Source organism: Schistocerca americana, chromosome X, assembly GCF_021461395.2.
Source record: "Schistocerca americana isolate TAMUIC-IGC-003095 chromosome X, iqSchAmer2.1, whole genome shotgun sequence".
Lineage (NCBI taxonomy): Eukaryota > Metazoa > Arthropoda > Insecta > Orthoptera > Acrididae > Schistocerca > Schistocerca americana.
Window position 1 is genome coordinate 98,995,128 of NC_060130.1, and position 16,975 is coordinate 99,012,102.

At 44.6% G+C, this 16,975-nt stretch overlaps 1 protein-coding gene and 1 pseudogene across 1 annotated transcript in view; one reads left to right on the plus strand and one right to left on the minus strand.

The window, feature by feature from the left end:
* Nucleotides 1–6,629: 6,629 nt before the first annotated feature.
* LOC124557589 lies at nt 6,630–6,747 on the minus strand (annotated as a pseudogene).
* Nucleotides 6,748–8,865: 2,118 nt separating this feature from the next.
* The window catches only part of LOC124555833 (mucin-17-like), a 105,469-nt gene continuing 97,359 nt past the window's right edge, over nt 8,866–16,975 (plus strand). Inside the window, exon 1 of the mRNA XM_047129899.1 lies at nt 8,866–8,887. Within this exon, the coding sequence (XP_046985855.1) occupies nt 8,866–8,887 (22 nt within the window). The remainder of the gene's footprint in view (nt 8,888–16,975) is intronic.

The window sequence follows — 16,975 nt, forward strand, 5'->3', positions numbered from 1 at the left end:
AAGAGGCCAAGTCAGGAAAACATGGTCGGCGTGGCAGCGCCTGGAACCCCATTCTATCGTGGTAGCCATGGTGTCCAGACTCGTATGGAGCCGCACGGGATTAGCCGAGCGGTCTTGGGCGCTGCAGTCACGGGCTGTGCGGCTGATCCCGGCGGAGGTTCGAGTCCTCCCTGTGTGTGTTTGTCCTTAGGATAATTTAGGTTAAGTAGTGTGTAAGCTTAGGGACTGATGACCTTAGCAGTTAAGTCCATAAGATTTCACACACATTTGAACTCGTATGGAGATGAGCGTTATCGTGTTGCAAGAACACTTTTCTTGACTGTGCACTCTCTACACACTGCCACAAGTCGCCTGTGAATCTCCGCAGTGTTTAGAACCTCATTCTACAGAAACCGCACCATACAGCTTGTCCTTGATGATCACACTCAACGCTGTCCGCTCACATAGTGGCAGCAGTTGGGAAAATGAGCTGTACTGTGCACCATTACAGAATTTCCAGTTGGTATAGTGAATGGCAGCTAGCCCAAATGTGGAAAAATGTAAGTTAATGCGGATGAGTAGGAAGATAAAACCTATAATGTTCGGATATAGCATTACTAGTGTTCTGCTTGACACAGTCAAGTCGTTTATATATCTGGGCGTAACGTTGCAAAGCGATATGAGGTGAAACGAGCATGTAAGAACTGTGGTAGGGAAGGCGAATGGTCAGCTTCAGTTTGTTGGAAGAATTTTAGGAAAGAGTGGTTCACCTGTAATGAAGACCGCATATAGGACGCTATTCTTGAGTACTGCTCGAGTGTTTGGTATCCGTACCAGTCGGATTGAAGGAAGACATCGAAAGAGTTCAGAGGCGGGCTGCTAGATTTGTTACCTGTAGGTTCGAACAACACTTAAGTGTTACGGAGATACTTCGGGAACTCAAATGGGAATCCCTGGAGGGAAGGCGACGTTGTTTTCGAGAAACACTATGGAGGAAATTAAGAGAACCGGCATTTAAAGCTGACTGACCAACGATTTTACTGCCGTCAACATAAACTGCGTGTAAGGACCACGAAGGTTAGAAATTAGGGCTCATACGAAGGCATATAGACATTCTCTTTCTCCTCGCTCTATTTGCGAGTGGAACAGGAAAGTAAATGACAAGTAGTGGTACAGGCTACCCTCCGGCACGCACCGTACGGTGGCTTGCAGAGCATCTATGTAGATGTCGATGTAGATTGTCCTGCCACCTACGGTTAGACGAAAGCGCTAAATACTTGCAACCGTAATGATGAGTCAAACGGAGCACCATGAGTGTAGAGAAAAAATAAGTTGTAAATCGATATGGAACGCCCCACGGACAACGAGAAAGCTCCTGTACTTGTTTCTAGATTCAAATATCGCAGGGGTTACCACATCAAATGAATATGCGCTCAGCGTATTCCACGTTCGATTTCATGTGCCAGTTAAGGCTGTTTGGAGAAAGGGGAACAGCAAGGATCAAAACTGGAGATGTTCTGATATTCTGCCGACCCAGTAGCATTTGGCGTACAGGGTTGAGAAAAACTACTTCATAATGAGGTCAGATCTGGGGGTAACGGATGTCCAATGGAGCAAAATTATCCAAATAACTATAGTTCAGAAATGCGCCGTTGTGTAACATTACACCCTATCAGTGCCTACGCTAGGTGCGAATTTTGTGTTACGTTAACAGGGTGAAACTTGACGATCAATAAATTATGCCGAAGATACTGTAAAGCGATTAATTTGCAGAAACAATAGTGTTGTAAGATAGTCGATATGTGGTACTGTGAGCTGCAATAATTAATAATGAAATCTAAAGGCTACATGTTTTATTTTCATAATCAATAGACAGCATGCACGAACTTCAATTTTAACAAGTACATTTCATCTGTAAGGGCTACCTAAGTAAACGGTGAAAAAGAAACAAGAAATTTAATTGTAATCACTCTTCCTTTCCTCAAACCACACTTTTTATAGCAAATGTTCGAAACTGCTGCGTCCGCCATCGTTACAAAGTTGACATCGTCGAATGAATGACTGAGGCACCCCCTCGAAAATTCCTGGAATGAAGTGATTGTTTGACGCGATCTCAAAATACTTCCGCTTACCGGGCAGACTTCCACGCTCACGACGCTGGTTGGCTGTCGTTTTAGGGCTGTAGCTACACAACGGTGCCTTTCCGGCTAACGCTTGGAAGTCCCCCACCCTGCTCTAACATTATCATCAGTTTGATTCCTCCACTGTGTATGGTAAGACTGAAGTACATCCATACTGCGGAATTTGTTTGGTGATAAGCGAGGCTTTCGCGTGGCTGTGCGCAGCTGCCCGCGCAAGGCCGCAGCCCTGCCTGAACGGCGCAGCGCACGCGAACCTCTTCGCAGCTGGCACACTCTTGCGTCACGTCTGCAGGTTTCCTAACCCTAACCCCTTATCCTCTCTAGCGTGTTTACTGTTTCAACATTTCATTGTTCTTAGTTTTCGGCAGGGTCCACTTCGTGAACCCTCATTACAATTCCTAGGTTTAATCGGTAACGGTAATCGTAGGAATCGCATGCGGTCGCGGTAATGGAATCGTGCAACAAATTGCTTACAGCTACACGGACTGGGAAAAAAAAAAAAAATCACAACTGCAAGAAGGAGGTGAGCGGCATAAACGAAGTTGGTAGGCGTGTTTATACTTATTCAAATTCCGTGATAGTTGGATAAGAGTACAGCTAGTAGCCCCACTATGGGGATGCAGATCAAGTTTGCTTTAAATACACACTGTAGCGGTCGTCAGCGTTAGATACCTTAGAGATTGGACTTGGTGAGTTGATGTTAGTCAAGAATGTCTTTAAGGCAACAATCACACCTCACTGAGGTTTAATGAGGTCGTGTAATAGGGCTACGGGAAGCTGGATGTTCCTTCTGCGATATTGCAGAAAGGCTTGGTAGCAGTTGAGCCGTACACGAATTCTGGCAGCGGTGGTCTCGAGAATGTAGGTCGCAACATGACCGGGCACCCGATGGTCACGTGGCATTACCGAGAGAGAAGGCCATCATGTTCGGCTTATAGCTCTGGCTCATCGTACTGCATCTGCAGCAGCGATTTGAGTACCAGTTGACACCACAGTGACACAAACAAACTGTTACAAATCGATGATTTCAGGGACAACTCCGAACCACACGTCCTGTAGCGTGCATTCCACCGACCACAAAACAACGCTATCTGCGACTTCAGTAGTGTCAAGCGAGAGCTTATGGAGGGTAGGGTGGAAATCTGCTCCGTTTTCTAATGAAATTTGGTTCTGCCTAGGTACCAGTGTTGGTTATAACGAGACCAGTTGAGGGCGAGTAACCAACATGTTTGCATGCTAGACACACCGGACCTACACCTGGAGTTACGGTCTGGAGTGCGGTTTCGATGACTTCAGGAGCACTCTGGTGGTTATCCCACACACTCTGACTGCTAATCTGTACGTCATTCTGGTGATTCCACCTGTTATGCTGTCATTCATGAACAGCATTCCAGGGGTAGTTTTCCCACTGTTGTAACCCAACATGCTGTACAGAGTGTCGACATATTGCGTTGTCCTGCTCCCGAGTCCTCCCTCGGGCGTGCGTGTGTGTGTTGTCCTTAGCGTAAGTTAGATTAAGTAGTGTGTAAGTCTAGGGACCTATGACCTAAGCAGTTTGGTCCCATAGAACTTACCAAAAATTTCCAAAATTACCTGCTCTATCACCAGATGTGTGTCCAGTAGAGCACATATAAGACATCGTCGAACAACAACTCCAGCATCATCCACAAACAACATTAATAGCTCCCGCATTGATCGACCAAATGCAACAGGCATGGAAATGCATCGCACAAAGTGACATCCGGCAGCTGTACAACACAATGCATGCACGTTTGCATGCTTACATGCGACATGCTAGCGATTAAGCCTGTTATTCGTGTGCCAACGTTTCACATTTGCAATGGCTTATCTCGTGCTTACATTAACCTACGATCTTGCAACGTTAATCACTTAAATATGTTACCTAGAGAAAGATATTCCCAAAATTTCATTACTCTGGAAATTTGTGGTAAGTTCCTATGGGACCAAACTGCTGAGGTCACACTAATTATACTAACTTAAACTAACTTACGCTAAGGACAGCACACACAGCCATGCCCGAGGGAGGACTCGAACCTCCGCCGGGGGAGCCACGCGAACCGGAGCAAGGCGGCTACCGCACAGCTACCCCGCCCGTCATTACTCTACATTAATTATTTTTGGTGTATCGTTTTTTTTCGTCAGTGCATTTACCGAAATTACAGTAATCCTGAGCATGATATAGAATAAAGTGTCGATTTATTTTTTGAAAGTGTCCCTAGTGTGATACCCTTTGGGCCAGTAACCTGCTGGCTTCTCGTTGTGCGGGTTAGTCTGAAGCCGTCGTCTGCGGCTGTACGTCAGTAGTGGTTGTTGACGACATTGATAAATTATGCCAGGATAAGATGAAACTCTCTTACTCTGTCGGAGTAAAAAATTGGCTTATGTTTCCGAAACAGACCACTTTTCGGTGAATGTATTTCGTTAAAATGCTGTTTCAGTGTGCAGATTCCATCTCTGAAATACGATTTCCAACGATCTTTGGCTGTCATGAACTCAAAATTTCTTTGCATGTCGGTACAGATGGAAGGCAGGTGGTGTCAAATCTGCTGAATTGTTCAATTTTCCATCCCCAGTGCAAATGGAGCGTTTTTCTTGGTGGAACGGTTATTTTTCCGTTCCAGTTTTATTCGTCCAGTTCATAAATAAAGCATGCCAAGTACACTACCTAAAGAATAAACTGAAGCAAGCTTGAGAGAAGGAGGAAACGAAAAGAAACTTCACTGTTTCAGGAGATATGTGCTGTTATTGCAGTGATTGCCAAATCGAGTCAGATTTACTTAGAACTTGGCAGTATGAACTCATCAGTACGACGTTGCACTCCATCTGGCCTGTATACATGCACTGATTCGGTTGGGAATGATGTCACGAAGACTTTGAATCCTCTCCCGTGCAAGCTGGCCCACAACTGTCGTAACCAGCCGTCGATGTCCTGGGACTTAATTGATGTTCGAGCTTGTCCCACTCGTGTACCATCGAGGAGAGATCTGGGAATCTTGCTGTCCGCTGGTGTTCCTCGACAGCACACATACAATGCATAGAGACATGAGTCGTATGTCAACCAGAATTGTCCTGTTGAAAAATGGCACCACGATACTGTCGTGTGACAGGTAGCACATGAGCACACGCGTTGCCCACGAGGTATCGTCGTGTCGTCAGAGGTCCTTAATCATTACCAGCCGTGACCAGAAGTCATACTCGACAGCTCTCCGCACCGTGACGCCTGTCGTAACACCCCTGTTCCACTCCAAAACGTTGCAAGAATGTGACTTCTCCTCATGCCGCAGCTGTACTCGCCGGCGGTAGTACAGAACCGCGATTAGTCACTTAAAAAATGCGACATCACTCCTTAGCAGTCCATGCTCCCCGATTACAGACTCAGTCGTTTGTGTTGTGCTGTTAAAGGCAGCCTACGATGGGAACGTAATTTCCTAGGCAGACTGCTGCTATTCGCTGACTACCACTGCTGGATGGCACAGAATGTTGTAGTGACTCCGTTACGTATTATCGGACGGCAGGCGCCTGATGCACCAAAACCTTGACGACGAGTCTGCCCGTCCTGACGTTCCCATGCACTCCAATATAAGGCCGCTGTCACATCCAGATGCTGCACACATCTGGGTATTACACGGCCGATCGAAGGCCCACAATTAGCCCCTTTTAAACTCTGTAAGGTACTGATAACGCTGTCTCACACGTGTACGCGGCATCTCCTGTCCTTCACAGTAATCACTCATCTTCTGACGCTGTTCACGCCTCTTGTATACCGTCCTAGGTCTGGTAACGACATTATACTCGATCAACACTAATACACTCTGCTGGCCGTTCCGCCTGTCACAGACAAATGCAGCTCTGATCATTTACAATCCCGCCAGCGGTGTGTAAATGTACCGAATTACATTGACACCCGACCTCGTATTCTGGTTGCTACACCTTTTCTATCGGTCAGTGTATTTGCCAGTGATTGTTTTACAGTTCTCAAAGTAAAAAGAAATAAATGTCGTGTGACTTGGGCCTCCCGTCGGGTAGACCTTTCGTCGGGTGCAAATCTTTCGATCTGACGCCACTTCGGCGACTTGTGCGTCGATGGGGATGAGATTATGATGATTAGGACAACACAACACCCAGTCCCTGAGCGGAGAAAATCTCCGACCCAGTCGGGAATCGAACCCGGACCCTTAGGATTGACGTTCTGTCGCGCTGACCACTCAGCAACCTGGGGCGAACCGTTCTCAAAGTAATCAATAGGAATAATGCGTTTCGTACTCGTGATACATAGTAACAAATAAACTAAACTCCGTCCCAAGCCTCAACGGTACCGGCCGGCCGCCGTGTCATTCTCAGCCCACAGGCGTCACTGGATGCGGATATGGAAGGGCATGTGGTCAGCACACCGCTCTCGCAGCCGTTGTCAGTTTGCGTGACCGGAGCCGCTACCTCTCAATCATGTAGCTGCTTAGTTTGCCTCACAAGGGCTGAGTGCACTCCGCTTGCCAACAGCGCTCGACAGACCGGATGGGCACCCATCCAAGTTCTAGCCCAGCCCAACAGCGCTTAACTTCGGTGATCTGACGGGAACCGGTGTTACTTCTGCGGCAAGATCGTTGGCATAGAAACAAACACACCCTACAAAATCAGTGTACGAAATGAGCTGGATTCCTTTTAAAAGGCTCGTCAGTACTTACACTTTTCGGAGAAAAAATTACAGTGTTAAGTCAGTACACAGAATATGCCTTGTCACAGCAGCCTTTCAAGTCATAGGCTTTGGCATAGGGTTTATAGTAGACTCAACTTTACTTCGTAAGTTGTATGTTGAGTCTGAAGATAGCAAGAGCCAAACAATGTTACATGAAATGGAATGATTAAAAAAATTCTTAAGCGATCTGGATGGCACTATTTAAAGCGGTGATTGAAACTGCAGACTCAGACCAGCAATTTACTTCCATTATTATTGACATAGGTCTTGCTTCCTCAGTTCATAAAACAACTCGGAGCTTAGGTCACAGACGCTCAGTTTGGTAACTGGGTGCCGGGCCAATTATTACCTGCACGACGGTAAGTAGTGAACGTTTCTGCAGGTTCGACGAACATGTGAACTTTTCAGACAGTGACGCTTTGCGTTTATTATTGGCGATGTACCGTTCGGTCCTGGTGCGGCATTCACTGTAGGTCACAGCGCCTGTGCTAGCGTCCTTCACACACTTGTCGTTCATATTTGCTCAGTGTGCAACTAAGTGCTCACTCTGCAGGCAGCTATGACTGAGTGCCTTCTAGGAGAGGCCCGTCACAGCTCACGTCATCATAAACAATGGTTAACGTCCTCCTCTCTCTCGACATTTTGCTGCAGGCAAGTCTTGAGACTGTCTTCCTCCGGCGATAAGGGCAGCTTTGCACGATCTTGGAAGAAAAGGTCGCACAAAAATATCGTTTTTATATTCACTAAAATTACTATAAATTTAAGAAATGAAATGCAAAGAAAGTAAACAACTTTTCTGTGACGTGGTTTCTGGGATAATACTTGGGACTCAGTTACAATCGTCTGCCAGGAATGTCGTCTGCTGCTCCAGAAGACATCATTAAAGGCCGTGCAGACTGATGTTTAAATAAATCCACCCCCTTTAACTGCTTCTAAAAGCTAGACAACTGAACTCTCTGTCTACATTCATAGTCACCGCGCCGTGACATCATCGGAAAGCTGTCAAAATTCGCCAGGTAGAGCCACAGTGCATTCTAGAGCTTATTTCTTTACGTGACATTGAGGTCAAACTTCACATAATTTGAATCTTGATCCATTTCTATTCAGAGATTTTTCATGTTAATGAATTTCTATGGCCTATGTGCACATTATTGCGTATTTTTTTCTAGGTTTAATGATTAATGAGGAAGACTGGTTTTAGGGGTCATAGGAAAATCTGAAATGAATCACGGAACGTGCTTCATTCTCCATTTCGACTCCACTGAACGATCTTTAACTTCACCGAAGGCGTTGACCGCGCTGGCAGTTCTATGGATACTGATAAATATTTCGGCTGTTCTTGTTATAGTCAACAGCTCGTAGTATTCTGTTTTCGAAGTAATTAAGGCTAAAGAATTATTCCTCCTATCTGGATAGGTACAGACGATGTACCTTGCAACAGTATACTAAACAGCACGTGGAAAACTGGTGCTGAAACCATGGCCTAAACGCCAGAAGCCATGTGTCACACATAAATTGAACATCACGTGTGATAACTCATTTCAACGTCCCATCAACAGCGAAGAAACGAAGCCCTAGAGTTGCTGGACTTCAGTGAGGGAGAAAATAAGACGTAGTAGTTTAGCAGGTTGTGTGAAATAATTTAGAGAAGCTATGAAAAACCTAACACATCAAAATTTAAAGGAGACTTGCAACTCCATCCTTCCCAATAGGAATCAAACCTGTGATATGATTCAGGAATACATCTCTTTACTAAAAAGAAAAGAAAAGAAAAAATAGGTAAAGTAAATAGTAGATTCTAGTATGTACATTCTATCTAAGCAACAGTACAAAATGCTAAAAGAGGTATGCCTCTTGTTAAGTTTCTAAGCTTGAAGACGTTCAGAATGCAGGCCCACAGCCGAAATATGTTCTGTGCCACGATCAGACGTACCACCAAAACTTCTTCAGTCCCTTCTCGAGCAAATCTCATCCTCGTTCCTCTACACAGTTTCGTCTGAAGTTGCTCTGCAACTTTTCATCATGTCACACATGGCGGAGAATGAAGCCAATGGTGAGATTCTTCGTAACTATCCACCACTGACACCATTTTATCCATGTTGGAGGCTCGTCACGCTTTATCTAGCTAATTTCCTCCACTAGATTTCTTTTTGAAATTTTCTGTGCAGTGTTTTTTATTTATTGTTGTGCTACGGCGTCGGTTGTCCAAGGGCAATCCCGTAAGCATGTCACATCGGGCTGCAGACGTCTTCGGTGACCTCTATACCGGAGGTAGTTCGGTGCAGATCAGCATATGTAACGCACACAACAAGATAATGGTAGTGTAATAAACACCAACATTACAGTTTCCTTTTAACGGGTAACTTTATGCGAGCCAATTTAAATCTTTTTGTTTTCTGAAGCAATGTTTGTTATCAGTGACCGTCACCATGAGCGTTCGGGAGGAGCAAGTTTCATATTCCCCTCCAGATATTCTGATTTAAGTTTCCATGCTTTCCTCAATTATTTATGGTCAATGTCGGAATAGTTCTTTCAATAAGTCTACGGCGGATTCTTTCCCCTACCCTTCTCTAACAGCACTGTATCTTCCACTCTTATATCCTGGGCTTTAAACTTCTGTCATTTTTTCCCCTAATTCCGGTCACTATACAGCTTTTCACTTCTCTCTGTTTCACTTTCTCAGTCATCCGAATTAATCGCCTTACAGTGAGGAAGGCGACTGCGACATTTGTGAAATAAAATAACAGCTTATGTGGCGTTGAGATTTATAATTACTTAAAAATTATATTTTATCTTGTGAGCTGGTCCAGGATGCGACGTGTTGGCGCAAACTTTCACTTGTGTAGTCACGTTTAAGAATAGCTTTACTGACTCATTGATTTTCCTTCTCATTAACGATAGGTACGATGAATTACTCACGAGAGCAGTGACAGGACTTGACCTGGCGATTAATTTGCTTGTTGATTATGATGAACTTGATGGACAAGTTACAAAGTGCTTCAGAGTATGTTTAGATCTTCTACACATGTACTGTATCCAACAGCACAAGCTGCTTCTCTTGGTTTTACCATCTTTATTCAGCAGTTGGCGTCAGTAGAGGTTGCAATGGAAGTAATAAGTGCGACGAGTGTTTCCAGATTTTTTTGCGTAGTCTGATAGTGGAAGAGTGTTGCAGTACTTTCAGAAGACTGTCTGCATCACTCTGTCATACAGAGAGTCTCAGAAGAATAACGCCACCCTCGAAGACGCTTCCCTCATCATATGGCTCAACAGAAAGTTATCGCATTATGGAAAGTGTTGAAGGAAAACAGGTGTGCGACGTGCCGCAACATTGAGGGACCCTCGTCCCTGCCTGTGTACGTACTTTACATCGCTGTACAATATCACATATGTGTAAGGAAGCTTTGTTAGGGGAGAAAAGGACTCCTGGCGTCCCGCAATGAAGGTGCAACAGTATGAGGTTTGCGCATTAGGAGTTTAATATACTGTTGCTGAAATGCGCTTGAGCGTACAGATTCCATAACTTGTGGAAGTCAGCAGACTGAGATCTGCTTTTAACTGCTCAAGCACAGCTGTACCTTCACCTCTGTGCCCTGCCTCGCAACGGATACAACCAACACTGTGATACCATGGGCAACGCCATCAAAAGGATCTAATAAAAAACGCCGTGTGCCCAGTTAGAATATACACCATAAACATTTCGTAAAAACATAGGGACAAAATTACAGCAACTGTTTGATATTAATACACTGAGGTGAGAAAAGTCATGGGCTACCTACAAATACCGTTTCGGACCTCCTTTTGCCCAGAATAGCGCAGCAATTCGACGAGGCAGGAACTCAATAAGTCGCTGGAAGTCCCATGCAGTAATACTGAGCCATGCAGTCTCTATAGCCGTACATAATCGCAAAAGACTTTCCGGTGGAGAATTTTGTGCACGGGCTGACTCCTTTATTATGTCCCATAAATGTTCGATGGGATTTACGTCGAGCGATCTGGATCGCCAAATCATTCGCTCGAACTATCCAGAATGTTCTTCAAACCAGTTGCGAACTATTGTGGCCGGGTGACATGACTTCGTTGTTTGGGAATATGAAGTTCACAAATGGCCGAACATAACCATTTCCAGTCAGTGATCGCTTCTGTTGGACCAAAGGACCCAGTCCATTACATGTAAACACAGCTCACACGATTTTGGAGCCAGGTTCAGCTTGCACAATGCCTTGTCGACAACACGAGTCCATGGATTCGTAGGGTCTGCGTCACACTCGAACCAATCCATCAGCTCTTACCAAGTGAAACAGGAACTCATCTGGTCAGACCACGGTCTTCCAGTTGTCTAGCGTGGAAACGACATGGTCACGAGTCCAGGAGAGGCGATGTCGTGCTGTTAGCAAAGGCAGTCGCGTATGATGTCTGCTGCCATAGCCCATTAACGCCAGATTTCGCCACACTTTTCTTACGGATACGTTCGTCGTACGTCCCACACTGATTTCTGCGGTAATTTCACGCATTGTTGCTCGTCTGTTAGCAGTGACAACTCTACAAAAACGTCGCTGCTCTCGGTTGTAAAGTGAAGGCTCTCGGCCACTGCGTTGTCCGCGGTCGAAGGTAATTCCTGAAATTTGGTATTCTCGGCAGATTCTTGACACTGTGGGTCTCGGAGTATTGAATTTCCTAAAGATTTCCGAAATGGAATGCCTCATGCGTCTAGCTCCAACAAACATTCCGTGGTCAAAGTCTGTTAATTCCTGTCGTGTGCCCAGAAGTACGTCGGAAACATGTTCACATGAATCACCTGAGTGCAAATGACAGCGGCGCTAAAGCACTGCCCTTTTATACCTTGTGTACACGATACTACCACCTTCTGTGGCTGGTTCAAATGGCTCTGAGCACTATGGGACTTAACATATATGGTCATCAGTCCCCTAGAACTTAGGACTGCTTAAACCTAACTAACCTAAGGACAGCACACAACACCCAGTCATCACGACCCACCTTCTGTATGTGTGCATATCGCCATCCCATAACTTATTTCATTTGTAATTTAATTATCAGTCTGTTTAATACAATAGTCTCAAAGGGTAGTATAATGCTAACAGAATAGAAAAATCACAATTTTATAGCATGTAACAGCGGTCTGTGGTAGCTAAAGTAACATACACTGCATGGAATCCACTTCCTTTTCGATGCTGTTTTCGATGCTGCCGTAGCCATCGAATTCGCTCGGAACTATCCTTTTTAGATTTTTAGGACTCCTTTTGACGCGAACTTTCCTCTTGCTTGCGTTTTCTGCAATTCCGAGGATATTTACTAGTCATAGGAGACGACAAACTTCAGTATTTTGTAATTTTCAATTTAATACCGATTTTCGTTTACATTCCAGCGAATATTTTTGTTATTTTACTTCGGATGCAAGCTCGTCGCAGTGACATCCCAATCAGTGTCCTACCTAAACATGTATCCACGCTACACAAATCTACAAATTTATACAAAACTAATTCGTAACAATCACGCGAATGGGCCTACACTGGTACGATGATGTCACAGGCAAACAAATATTGCACGACAAGCAAGTACAGACATGGTCTATCCGTTGTTTACGCATAATTAGTCTTGTAGTAATTAGCGATTCAAATATGACAGTATTTTGTCACGTAAGAAAGTTCGTCGACGAACGAATAAACCCTCCTACACCAAAAACATCACGGTATCTGCCGGGTTCCTAACCAGTAGTAAACAAAGTTTTTATTGCAATTATCACACCTCACCGACAACACATTTTAAATTAAATTTTCGAAAGCACTTTTCACACGCTGGTGTGTCAGACTTAAGGACGAAGACAAATTTAGCACGATTTGTCGCTGCTAAGTAACGTATCTCGATTAGACTTGGACCATACATAGAAAGAACTGCTACAGTACAATACAGAAGGTAACTGAAGGAAATATGCAATGAGACGAACAGAAATGACACTTTTATTCAAAGCCAACACTCATACTGAGGTCACAGTGATTCACGGTGGTCCCCTGGACACTACAAAAGCCGGGCCACGGTTTTTAATAGGGTGTGTGATCATCATGGTGGACAAAACATGCTGTGCGACGTGCTCCCATGATGAGCACAGGGTTGGTGAGGAGTTCTTGTGGCAAGGCCTCCTCCACCAGGGTGCTTGACAGCTGCTGGACGGTCGAGATCGGACACTATCTCTCATAATAATGAAGTCAGGGCTGAATGCACCCTTGAAAAGATGCACATGGGGAAGGAACACAGTGTCAGTGTAAGTACGCCCAGGCAACGTTATGCCTACGCCACTTGCGACAGCCATATACGGCGAGAGATGCGGACACGTAATGCACCAAGGAACATTGTCGAACATGATCCTTTTGGTGGCCCAGGTCTTATGGTGTGGGGAGGCATAATGCTGCGTGGGTGTACAGACCTCCAGATCTTTGAATGCGACACACTCAATTGTCAACATTATTGTGACACGGTATTCTTTCCCTATGTGCATTTTCTCAGGGATGCATTCGGCCCTAACTTCATTTTTATGGATGGCAGAGCTCGACCGCATCTAACGGTGCAGGTGGAGGATCTCTTGGAACTAGGGGATATTCAGCGAATGGACTGGCCTGCCGATTCCTCCTTCTTAAATATCATCGAGCTCTTGTATGCGTTGGGTAGACGTACTGCAGGAATGGGACGCCCTACAACAAGACCTCCTTACCGAGCTTTGGAGCACGTTGCATTCTCGTTTTTGGCGGTCACAGGCCCTATTGCAAACCGTGTCGTGGCTTTTGTAATGTCCGAGGAACCATCACGAATCGTTGTTACTTCAATGGAATTATTGTCTTTGAATAAAAGTGCCGTTTCTGTCCGTCTCATTATGTATTTCTTTCAGTTACCTTATCCACTGAACTGTAGCAGTACTTTCTACGTGTTGTAATGGTACTTGAATTACGTAACCATTACGGCACCTCAACTCGACCTCTCGATACCAGCAATATTCTACTGTGTTTCTGTAAAGTAGTTGACATATTTCTGAGACAACATTCAGATTTGATTTCATTAATGTAGAGGTACTTTGATACATCGATATGTTTATATTGGTTCAAATGGCTCCGAGCACTATGGGACTTAACATCTTAGGTCATCAGCCCCTTAGAACTTAGAACTACTTAAACCTAACTAACCTAAGGACATGACACACATCCATGCCCGAGGCAGGATTCCAACCTGCGACCGTAGCGGTCGCGCGGTTCCAGACTGTAGCGCCTAGAGCCGCTCGGCCACTGCGGCCGGCCTATGTTTATATTGCAATGATATTATTCTTATGTGTATTCTTTCTATTGTCACTATGATCTTTGACGTGCTTGTAACTCTTGATTTTTGGGCGCGTAAGCTGTTATTAGTTAGAGAGTCGGACCTTGAGAAAGTCAAGTCTTGGACGTCATGTTGGAAACACGCATATTGTAGTTAGCTTATAAAATGTGAGGAAGATGTTTTCAAGTACGTTTTGTATTGTGAAGTGATGTTTTGTGTGTTACGTGATATTGCAGCAAAAGCAATATAAAGGAAGTGTAACTTAAATTCGGAGTGCTGATTATTTTTTTACATCACCATTGTGCTAACTTTCAAAGGTTTAATCTTCAAGAATGGTTTGTGAAACACATCTATAAAACTTTTGAATATAGCAGAATAAAACCTAGGCCTCTTTGCATCCGAGCTTGGAATCATCACCAACTAGATTTTCGACGATTGAGCCACGATTTTACAACGAGACCAGCGTGGGAAACACGAAAAGATGAGTGCCTATTTTATTCGTTATTACATGAAATGACTTTATTAACTGTGCTCTAATGACACCTGCCACATAATAACTTTGTTGTTGCCCGAAAATGCAGTATTTAGCAGCGTGAGCAACACCACAATCATTATTAAATTTTGACCTTTGTTGTGGTAGGGTTGTTAGAGTGTGGTCCAAGTTTCATCGAACTATTTTATTTGGCAGTAACAAGTTACGCGATAGTTAATTTCGTCCTTAATTTTTCCCACCATTCTATATCACAAAATTGTTTGCACTAAAACGGACACGTCACGAATTCTTCCTGGATAGGGGAAAACCGACGCCAGTGGAGCAAGGTAAGTAACACACAACATCTGATCAATGTTGCGTACCATTATAATCAAACATATCCTACAGTTTCCGAGTGCTCAGGCAGAAGTCTTGTGTGTCCATCACTTAAGAGTGACAAGGACAAACTATATTTTTCGTTTGGTATCGTTTCCAGGCTGGCTTGCCTGACGAATGTTCGTGCTAACCCGTCAGATGTCAGTACCTCCCTCCACACTACTTTACCACTTAATGTCTTTTTATAATAACTGCGACTCTGAAAGAGTAATAATTCCAGATAACTCGGTGGGAGATCCCCTTTCCTTGCCGTTAAGTCTCGAATTTTGGAAGCAGTTTTTGCATTAAACAGGACATACACAATTTAAATGATGACCTGCGATTCGTTGGGTCAGTTTTTGGCGGACACCACCATTTTATAGGCGCGCAAGGCCGGCTGGACTGTTGACTCCCATGTCAGGGGGATCAACAGCTACACGCGCTGCCGACCCGTCGGCCACATCCGTTGAGTCGCATTCCACCTCCCCATTCAAAAGGACTGTTACATCTCTTGAAACCCTTGGCCAGCCTGGCTGGTCAGCTTTACACTTCTGCATCCACCTGCATGTCATTTCTGAGCATAACCACAGCACCTAACACAATCACTTCCTGTCTCTTTAGCAGTGGCGGCTGTTGTGTAAGAGTTCAAGAGCACGTGAACACCCTAACTTTTGACACTTACCTTGCGGATTTATTGTTATTTTTCTTTGAACCCTGTTAAATATAATGTACATGCGGTAATCTGGAATACACGGCGCCAAATCTACCGTGCTATAATGCTACAGCTCTAGACTGTGAAACTCGGCATCAGTGCCACGAGCACACCTTCAGTTGTGCACGTTTTAAGGCGCTTTTTCGCATGTGCAACTGGCATGAAGTAATTGTCTTACGGGCCAAATATATAATTGTGGACTTGATAAACAGATAAACAACGTGCATAGTTAACGGCGTGCACATCTACCCCTTACGACTAAACTTTAAGTTTATGTCAGTGCCACCAGGTGGGTGCACACCGCAGCAGACTTTTATCCCCGTATGTTTGGAATAAATCCAGCTAGACCATAGCCACTGCTCATACATGCCAATTCACTCATTATACAGGGTGGTCCATTGATCGTGACCGGGCCAAATATCTCACGAAATAAGCGTCAAACGAAAAAACTACAAAGAACGAAACTTGTCTAGATTGAAGGGGCAAACCAGATGGCGCTATGGTTGGCCCGCTAGATGGCGCTGCCATAGGTCAAACGGATATCAACTGCGTTTTTTTAAATAGGAACCCCCATTTTTATTACATATTCGTGTAGTACGTAAAGATATATGAATGTTTTAGTTGGACCACTTTTTTCGCTTTGTGATAGATGGCGCTGTAATAGTCACAAACGTTTAAGTACGTGGTATCACGTAACATTTCGCCAGTGCGTACGGTATTTGCTTCGTGATACATTACCCGTGTTAAAATGGACCGTTTACCAACTGCGGAAAAGCTCGATATCGTGTTGATGTATGGCTATTGTGATAAAAATGCCCAACGGGCGTGTGCTATGCATGCTGCTCGGTATCCTGGACGACATCATCCAAGTGTCCGGACCGTTCGCCGGATAGTTACGTTATTTAAGGAAACAGGAAGTGTTCAGCCACATGTGAAACGTCAACCACGACCTGCAAGAAATGATGATGCCCAAGTAGGCGTTTTAGCTGCTGTCGCGGTTAATCCGCACATCAGCAGCAGACAAATTGCGCGAGAATCGGGAATCTCAAAAACGTCGGTGTTGAGAATGCTACATCAACATCGATTGCACCCGTACCATATTTCTATGCACCAGGAATTGGATGGCGACGACTTTGAACGTCGTGTACAGTTCTGCCGCTGGGCACAAGAGAAATTACGGGACGATGACAGATTTTTTGCACGCGTTCTATTTAGCGACGAAGCGTCATTCACCAACAGCTACCGCGCAGGATTAGCCG